Source organism: Guyanagaster necrorhizus, assembly GCF_019112545.1.
Source record: "Guyanagaster necrorhizus MCA 3950 unplaced genomic scaffold BT62scaffold_35, whole genome shotgun sequence".
NCBI lineage: Eukaryota > Fungi > Basidiomycota > Agaricomycetes > Agaricales > Physalacriaceae > Guyanagaster > Guyanagaster necrorhizus.
Window position 1 is genome coordinate 135,145 of NW_025064914.1, and position 9,072 is coordinate 144,216.

The following is a 9,072-nucleotide window of genomic DNA, read 5'->3' on the forward strand; positions in this document are numbered from 1 at the left end:
GGATGGACTATATATATTGAATACGGTCTGTCGAGCACCCTCACCGCGTTTCTGCTTATCGCTACGCTGTGTGAGGTCTACATTATAGCTAACAGCATACTCTATTAGGTGCTACAAACGCGCGTCACTTTCTTAGAACATATGTCCGTGACTCGACGTTTCACAATCGTCTTATGTATGTCTTTCTCGGGGCCCATTCGAAGTCTACGAGCTGAAATGCTATATGCAGGACGTTTTCGTGAATTACCGGCTCGGTATGCGATTGAGGACTGGATAGCTAACGATGATATAAAGGGAAGAGCAGCGCTGGAGATCAAGGGCTCCTTGCTGTTCACGTTCAGGACATCAGGTGGTGCCACGAGACGGGCAGCAACAACGAAGAGAGCGGCTTACCAAGAAATAGTACGTGTGTCTTCATTCAGAAGCCTATCTGAATTCACTTAATGAAGCGCATATATTCAGGTTTTACCGACGTTTATCTCAGGAGATTGCCGAGTTTCCTTGATCAGGGTGTCAAATATCTCTAAGAAAGTGACGCGCGTTTGTAGCACCTAATAGAGTATGCTGTTAGCTATAACGTAGACCTCACACAGCATAGCGATAAGCAGAAACGCGGTGGTGTATTCACTGTACCTAATAGAGTATGCTGTTAGCTATAACGTAGACTACAGAATACCAATCAGTGACATAAACGAAGTAATATAAGTAGATACTCACCCTCACACAGCGTAGCGATAAGCAGAAACGCGGTGAGGGTGCTCGACAGACCGTATTCAATATATATAGTCCATCCCGACATAAAGGGGTATCGAGCTTGGCCGGCGGGATACGACGGAGCTCCTGCTTGCTAATCCAACATATGTTTTCATATTTCTTGGTCGATGTATTCGTACGGCGAATAATTAGTCGGAAGGGGAATCCCCATATTAAATTGGGTGGTATGGTACAGCTTGCTTCAGGAATAGACATATTTCCATTATCTTTCCTTACTGCTTCTTTGGTACTAATTATATCACCCCTGCTTTACGCTGTTTCCTAGCGTCTTGCTCTTACATCACTGTGTCACTGCTTATCACTTAGCTATCGTACTAGTTATTCATTAAAAGCACAAAATTGTCCGGTAGATGAGTAACTAAATACTAGGACTTATGCGGTGGTCGTGAGAGATCGGCATCTAATGCCGTTCATTGTTGAACCGGCGGCTTGACTCCCTTGGTCCCTGGGCGCCTTTCGCTCTGTGGCAACCCCAACCTTCCCTTGTGATCTTTATCGCTCATCTGAAATGCTGCTCTCAGTTCCCAACGAAATCCTGAACAGGATTGCCTTTGAAGTAACAACTACCATATACTGCCGGAAAGAAACTAACCAGCATGCAGGCAGATAGTCTAACTCGTCAGCACCTTCGAAGTACATGCCAGCGACTCCATGATGTCGCCACACCTCTCGTCTTTGAATCAGTCAACATCGATCTATCTTGGGGGCTACACCCTAGCTCAGCTTCCATCTTTCTTAAATCACTTATTTCGGGTTCGAAATTGGCGCAACACATCATCCGTCTTTCCCTCTATCTGCCCCAAAACTTCCAGCTTTGTTGCTCTTGGTTCGAACTGCATTCCTTTGATGACCTCTTCCTTCAAGCTATTCCATCTATGGTTTCATTGAAATCGTTATGGTGAGTTTTGTAAGATTTTGACGAACTTGATTGATATTGATCACCCATCTCAGTTTGAACAGTAACAAGAATTGGGAACCGAACTATGCTAAGCTGATGTTTGAACGGTTCGGAAATCTACCCCTCTTGTCCAGCCTGAAGATAGACCGTCGCGGCAACTGGGACATACCCTTGTCTCCATTTCGTCACATTCGAGATATCAACTTGAACTATTGGGGCCAAATAAGCAACGAGCTCATTACTTTCCTCGGCTACAATCCAGACATAGAAAGTATAGATGCTTACGTCTGGAGCCAGAGCATCGACAACGATCAAAGTGGATCAATTTCATGGTTGTTTAGCTCTTTGCCTACGGGAACGTACAGTACTGTGAAGACACTGAAGATAGGCGGCGGAATGTATTCCGAGTTATACGCATACGAAATCCCCAAACTCATACCTCATCTCCGTCACCTCGAGAGCCTGACCATGCGTAGTATTACCATACCCGATGAATTTTGGGATGGATTGCAGGAGCAAGGAATATGCTTGGTGTCTCTCACATATCACGAGCCCACTTTGACGTTACTGTCGTATCTCTCGTCTTATACAGGGCTTCGTGAACTGTCACTTAACATGTCGTCAGCCTCGACCAATGGCAATCTCCATATCTCATCCCTTCTTCTGACCATCATCACTTCGAATTCTTCGTCCTTGACGACAGTTCACATTGAGCCCCACAACAGCGGAGCATGGTGCTTGGACCATCCTATGCTAGATGCTTTGGTTCTTTGCCGCGGTCTGAAGTCATTACATGTCTGCGCTGACAAATCGAGAACGACAGCAGAAGAAAACAATGTGATTGTGAGTCGCTCACTTCGTCCCAGACATGATCTGTCCGACGGCTAACCGTGTTTGTAGGATAGAATATTACAAGCTTTCATGTCATCCTGGCCGAATCTCTGGGATCTTCAAATAAATACGGTTTCTCGTTCCTATGGATATAACGCAGAGAGAACGACCGCAAGTGAAATGCATGGGCGCATTTTAGCCTTGCGTTTCACGCCGCCACCACAGGAAAGGCCTAGACTGCAACTATCATCAGACTTCGCCACATATTCTGTGAAAATCCATGATCAAATGAACAACATTCACGCGTTCAAGGTGCAGCACATGAAGTATTATGGGGACAAGGAATCGTGGAGGAAATACAAGTTCTGGAAGTGATCTGATGATACCAATGATGATTCATATTCAATATCTACTCGTTACTCCTTGTTTTTCCATTATTGTGATCAAAATAGCCCTTATATTTCGAAACAGGAAAGTCAAACTTGCTCTCAAACTAACAGTTTGAATGAATGCCGTCACAAATTTCGAAGCTCACATCCTCACGAATAAGGCAGCAATCTGATCCTCCGGAAAGATGGTCAGCCAATAACTGGGACGTCAATGACCAGCTGTATATTCGAGCTCTATTGTTGTGGCGGGCATGTCTATCTAACTATGCTAACTCACACAGATTGCCAGTGAAAAACTGTCTCGTGGATCTATAGTCATCACAAATAGTACTGGGAGTCCTGTGAAATGCTGCAAAGTGACAATGAATGACTCAACAATGTCTGGGATGCATACTACTAAAACACCAACACCAAATCACAATGCAGTTCGAGGGAGGAATAGTAATACCTGGACTCTAAGTATGTAGAGAATGTAAGGTGGATAGGGTGCAATAAGGGGTTGTTCAAAGATATATATTGTGGTTTGCTTGGGCAAAGCTGTCTGTGTCACTGAACACAACAAAATTTATCTCAAACAGTCTGCCTGGTGTAGTTTCTGGACTGATATGATGCATCTGGTTGTGACTTATACACAATACTGACTGTTCTGAGCTATCTCAGGTCTGTCTGTCTGTCTGATATAAACTTTCAGTTGCTTTCTAGGGGTTCTTGTACAAAACAAAGTGACCTGGTCACCAAAATACTATTCAGGTTGAGTCTATGACTCAAAGCTCTTAGCCAAATACAACCCATACTATTCACTTGGTAGTGTTCTGGGGGGCCAGAAAACCTGCCCACCCTCTATACATGACTGGTATTTATACTATCTAACTACCTATATCTGACTAACATAACTGTCTACTGACCAATCTACTTGCTGAGCCAACCAGGTAGGCTGAACTCATTCCCTGGCAGATATGAGCTCATATGCAGCTACCTGGTCAATTGATCTGGCCAGGCCATGGATCAAGCAGCAGGATTTGTCATTGTGCTGATCCTTCAGCTCTTATGCTGAGACCTGGTATCTGGCACACTTAGTGAGAACACTGGTCAAACCCACCAGTACCTGTTTAAGTACCGGGAGTGATCTGCTCCATACCAGGTACTAGCACTAGCATTCTTACTTGTTATTTACTTTCTGTACTGGCTACAATATAACTTGGCAGAAAACTGATAGATAAGCTTGTTTTCTACATTGTAAAGTTACCTGGCATAACACCTGTCTTGTCGCATAAAGAAGTCAACCGTGTTATTCCAGGGACCATTGCGCCATGTCCGCGCTCGAGACATCAAAATGACATGACTTCTCCTCGCTCACGGCGTAGACATCAATGGGTGGAGCTCACCCTGCCACACTCCAGCCGATCTTAAGGCCCGGTTATTTTACGAATCCGGATATAACTGCATTATCAACAAACGATTCGAATATATATTCTCAGCCATCCAGCATGGAGAGCAGATCGACATGGAAGATTTAGTTGATGAAGGTTTCGTGCCCCGTACTCTCCTCATGGAGGCTGCGTCGACAGGTCAGATAGCGATGGTAAACCTCCTCATGCAAGAATACGGAGCAGACGACACCCTAGTCGCACCCGATGGCCAAACCGCTCTGCGTCTGGCCGCCACAAACAAGCAACGCGAGATCACGATGTTCTTGCTTTCCCGACGTTTAGGCGCTTTCAAACGGATTAAATGTGGGTTAGTTTCTGTTCATTCTTTGTACGGCAATGGCTGACAACCCTCTTGTTTCCAGTCCGATCGAGAAAAAGCCATTAAACGCATCAGAGTCATGGCCTGGAAGCTCTATGACGTCGGCAAGATCCTCTTCAGGGAGATACTCAAAGGCCTTCTATGGAAGATCCCTAAGGAAATCATCCTAGAAATCTGGTACAATTTATCGTGGAAGAACATCATTCGTGTCGGACAATGTCATGTTGAGAGTATACGTCCTCCTTGTCACGTCCTCCTTGTCACTGTCGTGAATAAGGTTAAGGAGGCCTTCGAGAGATTCTTTTCCTTGCTGCACACCATCGCGCTGGCCATCTGAACGCTGCTGAAGGAGATCACACTTCATGATGTGTGGAACGCGATATGCGATCTTGGCAGAGTAATTTTCAGGGACCTGCCGAGAGCGGTATGGGGTCGACTGTACGATAGTTGTTTGTCATGCTCAACAAATAAACTTTCGATCCTCTGGGGGAAGCGAGTCTGTTTTGAACAAGATGATGAAGTCTGGTAAAGTGGAGGCGATGGGCGACACGTAGAAGAAGCAGAGGGCCGGATATCTCTGCAGGAGAACGATCTGTGTGAGTAACCACAGGGTAGCTAGAGTAGGACTTATTGCATTGTCGACGGCGGCTGCTGTGACGCCACTGTCACGGTGTCCATTAGTAGCACATCAGAACGACGTGAAGGCTCTCGTCGCCTTCGAACCAGAGGAAAAGTCAGTAATCCATGACAAAGTATGACAAAGTAGACATGGTGCTGAGTCGAAGTTAACGGAAATGCGTTCAATCGAGGCAATGGTGTCTGAATGTGTGTTCCACGGAAACGAATGGCTGCCACGTTTCTTGATCGCAGAGATGGAATTCATCGATATCCTCAGCAGCATATATACCCAGTTACGCTTCGACAACAGATACGACCTCTAATAGCACTGAGAAGTCGACCAAAGTCGACGGAATATATGCGCACATTGGAGTATCGAGCGTCGACAGAATTGATTTTCCGAGCTGCATAGGCGTAACTGTATTGTAGGGAGAGATTTCAAAAAGCAGGCAAGGAGAATACGATAAGGCTAAGCTGCGACGTCGGTCGATTTCCTGTCAATTTCATGGTAATCGTCCTAGCGCATCATAAAACATGTAAGCAAGTATATTTCAGAGCTGAGCACATTTCTCACCAAGACCCCTTCTATTGGCATAGTTTATTCCACGACAGCCATTCCGACGAAGGTATGGGGCTAGATCCACAGATCAAAACGAACTTCCAGATCCTGGGGCTTATCCTAGCCATTCATTCAGCTGAATGAGATCGACCCAAACGAAGAAGAGGAAAATTTGAGTTCCCAAACTTCAGAGCAAGGATTTCGCTTCAGCAACGCGAAAGGCAGTGACAGCAACCTGTCTTGAATCCGAGGTGCAAAGAGCTGTTATCTGTCCAACGAATATTAAAAATTATGCAGCGTGATAGAGAAGAAAGCGGTAAGAATAATTGACGTGGAGTTGAGCATTGAATTCGTCGTGGAAAAGAAGAAAGAGGCGCGGGTCACGTGCTACCGCCAAACGTCGCATTTGCTCTCATGTCGGGAACTGTTCCCCTCCGCCATTCCCTCAATACTTCGCGTCCTCGTCCATTTTGTCTTTCCGATAGAATAATAGGGCGATTATTTTACAACATATTCTTACACGCTCGTCCCTCTGACACCAGTCTCTGGACCCTGACGCACACTCTGGTTCGTCCACCTCCTGAAAATTTCGGTTTCTTCTCGAACGCTTCCGTAGCAGAGAAAATCAAGAATGTTTGTATTTACTTTGCTGACACCGTCTACTTTCGTACCAAAGGGATGTCGACTATAACTCCGGCCGGGCCGTACTGTTCAACAACGTCCGAGTCTGATACTTGCGTTGACTAGACCGTTCATTCGATACCGAGGACTTACGTCCCTGGTTCTCTTTTGCCTTCTGTTGTGGCGTATGTCTGGATCTGGAGGCTCGGACGTGGAAGATATCGATCCGAACATGGATCTGGCACGCATCTGTCGTAAAACATGCGATGTCAAACTCTGTTTGGTGTGATATTCCCGGTGAATGGAATTTCACTATTGGCTGCAGTCAACTGGACCCTCAAATTCCAGGTCCCGATGATGAATTTGGCGTTTCGCATTTTCCTTTGTCTCCCAAATCCGGATGTTTGTTACGAAAGGCCCAGGTTCCGAATGCTATGACGGCTCCTCCCGCTCGCTACCACCTCTCTTTCGAAGCACGATCTGGAGAAGAAAATCAGGCCACAAGCCTAGGATTCCTTTCCCTTATTCTCGTAAGCCTCGCTTTATAGCGACCCTTTTCCCTCTTACATACTCAGACGTCTTTGTATTCCTTCCATCACCGAATTCTTAGCCGCTTTCTTGGGAGATAAACGGCTCGACTTTTCTTAGATTTCGGAATAATCGACGTTTTGGATTTGAGCAACAGAGCCCTTTGTCCGCGCTGCAACAAGGCCCAAGCCTAACAATGCTTCCGAATCTGAATGGTTGCAAATTGAGATACGGTTGTAGATTTAAGCGTCGCCGTTGGGAGAGAAAAGTCAATCTTCAACTTGTCTGCCTATTCTCAACCTTCCGCTCCAATTGCATCTGGTACTCCTCGTATCATGGTCGTGAGTGGGGGTCGTTCTCTGAAGGCCTCATTTGATGAGTTACATGTCTTTTCACAGCAAACAATCGCTTCCTCTGTCCACCGATATCCCTGCGACAAATGCACAAGGTCATTTACCAAGAAATGTGACTTAAAACGCCATAAGCCTCAACATTGGACGAAGAAAGAACGAGAAAAAGTGTATGTCTTATTTCTATCCTTACTGACATGGAAAACTAATTTCTCTGTTGCAGGATGTACAAATGCCCTGAGTGTCCACGCATGATGCTACAACGATCCAACTTGCAAACGCACATTAACCATGTACAGTAAGTCCTTTATTTAGTCTCTGCTTGGCACTCAGCATGCTTATCGCTATTTTCTCAGCAAGAAGATAGTCTACAGCAAGGTTAACTATACTTCCACGACGACAGAGCCAGTAAAAAAGAGATGGCACAAAACGAGTCATTGCAATGCACCAGATCCCCGCCTCGAACGCCAACACACACCGGCTAGTAACAACATTCGCAGTGGAAGTGTGTTATTGCCACATAGACCTGTCGCTACTTCCCAATATCAGCCATCACCAGTCCCTTCGATGAGCGCTACTACCTGTGGCTCTGTGTTTGAATCTTCAAATTCCTCCTCTACTCCCAATCGTACGGCACCATTTTCATCTTCATGTCTTCCAACAGTTTCCGGCACCCCCCTTCCATGCTCTTCAGCTTCTCTGCTCCGACTCCCAGCAGAACTATTTATAGTGGGTCCGAGGAAATACCAGCTGCCTCTGATCATCCATGATGAATGTTAATTTGACAAGGTCCATGTTCAAGCCATGCTGTTTTTGGTACAAGATAACAGACAGGTTGGGAGTCGGAAGGGGAATCCCTATATTAAATTGGGTGGTATGGTACAGCTTGCTTCAGGAATAGACATATCTTCATTATCTTTCATTACTCCTTCTTTGGTACTAATTATATCACCCCTGCTTTACACTGTTTCCTAACGTCTTGCTCTTACATCACTGTGTCACTGCTTATCACTTAGCTATCATACTAGTTATTCATTAAAAGCACAAAATTGTGTGGCAGATGAGTAGCTAACTACTAAGAGTTATGCGGTGGTCGTGAGAGATCGGCATCTAATGCCGTTCATTGCTGAACTCTCGGAACAAGCGGCAAGCTTGGCCTCTTTGACTCACTTGGTCCCTGGGCGCCTTTCGCTCTGTGGCAACCCCAACCTTCCCTTGTGATCTTTATCGCTCGTCTGCGATGCTGCTCTCAGTGCCCAACGAAATCCTGAACAGGATTGCCTTTGAAGTAACAACCACCTTATACTGCCGGAAAGAAACTAACCAGCATGCAGGCAGATAGTCGGACTCGTCGGCACCTTCGACGTACATGCCAGCTACTCCGTGATGTCGCCACACCTCTCGTCTTTAAATCAGTCTACATCGACCTATCTTGGAGCCGGCACTCTAGCTCAGCTTCCATCTTTCTTAAATCACTTAATTCTGGTCCGAGATTGGCGCAATACATCATTCGTCTTTCCCTCTATCTGGACAAAGAGTCCCGGCCTCTTCCCTCCCGTTTTGCTAGCGAAGCTAGAAAAAAGACGAGAGACGAGAGACTAGATTCTTTTGATGCCCTCTTCCTTGGAGCTATTCCATCTATGGTTTCATTGAAATCGTTATTGTGAGTTTTGTAAGATTTTGGCGAACTTGATTGATATTGATCACCCATCTCAGTTGGAGAAGTATCGGGAATTTGGGACCGAACTATGCTAA

The 9,072-nt window shown here is 45.7% G+C and overlaps 6 protein-coding genes across 6 annotated transcripts in view; all 6 read left to right on the forward strand.

The window, feature by feature from the left end:
- BT62DRAFT_471651 (uncharacterized protein) lies at nucleotides 1-515 on the forward strand. Its single transcript, XM_043181060.1, has one exon. It carries the CDS (start codon nucleotides 142-144, stop codon nucleotides 442-444), a length of 303 nt encoding a protein of 100 aa, XP_043035211.1. The 5' UTR covers nucleotides 1-141; the 3' UTR covers nucleotides 445-515.
- A 712-nt stretch (nucleotides 516-1,227) lies between these two features.
- BT62DRAFT_997006 (uncharacterized protein) lies at nucleotides 1,228-2,990 on the forward strand. Its single transcript, XM_043190622.1, has 4 exons — nucleotides 1,228-1,330; nucleotides 1,377-1,672; nucleotides 1,726-2,515; nucleotides 2,573-2,990. Exons 1-4 carry the CDS (start codon nucleotides 1,283-1,285, stop codon nucleotides 2,876-2,878), a joined length of 1,440 nt encoding a protein of 479 aa, XP_043035212.1. The 5' UTR covers nucleotides 1,228-1,282; the 3' UTR covers nucleotides 2,879-2,990.
- Nucleotides 2,991-4,321: 1,331 nt separating this feature from the next.
- On the forward strand, nucleotides 4,322-4,746 carry BT62DRAFT_471680 (uncharacterized protein). Its single transcript, XM_043181061.1, has one exon. The coding sequence runs from the start codon at nucleotides 4,397-4,399 to the stop codon at nucleotides 4,664-4,666; it is 270 nt and encodes an 89-aa protein (XP_043035213.1). The 5' UTR covers nucleotides 4,322-4,396; the 3' UTR covers nucleotides 4,667-4,746.
- A 1,896-nt stretch (nucleotides 4,747-6,642) lies between these two features.
- Nucleotides 6,643-7,174, forward strand: BT62DRAFT_936840 (uncharacterized protein). Its single transcript, XM_043187195.1, has one exon. The coding sequence runs from the start codon at nucleotides 6,706-6,708 to the stop codon at nucleotides 6,985-6,987; it is 282 nt and encodes a 93-aa protein (XP_043035214.1). The 5' UTR covers nucleotides 6,643-6,705; the 3' UTR covers nucleotides 6,988-7,174.
- Nucleotides 7,175-7,240: 66 nt separating this feature from the next.
- Nucleotides 7,241-7,916, forward strand: BT62DRAFT_997008 (uncharacterized protein; the record flags this gene model as incomplete). The annotated part of the gene is made up of 5 exons (XM_043190623.1): nucleotides 7,241-7,308; nucleotides 7,366-7,487; nucleotides 7,541-7,615; nucleotides 7,674-7,822; nucleotides 7,867-7,916. The coding sequence occupies exons 1-5, from the start codon at nucleotides 7,303-7,305 to the stop codon at nucleotides 7,914-7,916; spliced, it is 402 nt and encodes a 133-aa protein (XP_043035215.1). The 5' UTR covers nucleotides 7,241-7,302.
- Nucleotides 7,917-8,476: 560 nt separating this feature from the next.
- The window catches only part of BT62DRAFT_936841 (uncharacterized protein), a 9,003-nt gene continuing 8,407 nt past the window's right edge, over nucleotides 8,477-9,072 (forward strand). The window contains exons 1-3 of the mRNA XM_043187196.1: nucleotides 8,477-8,605; nucleotides 8,652-8,980; nucleotides 9,034-9,041. Coding sequence (XP_043035216.1) covers nucleotides 8,558-8,605; nucleotides 8,652-8,980; nucleotides 9,034-9,041 — 385 coding nt within the window. The 5' untranslated portion in view covers nucleotides 8,477-8,557. The remainder of the gene's footprint in view (nucleotides 8,606-8,651; nucleotides 8,981-9,033; nucleotides 9,042-9,072) is intronic.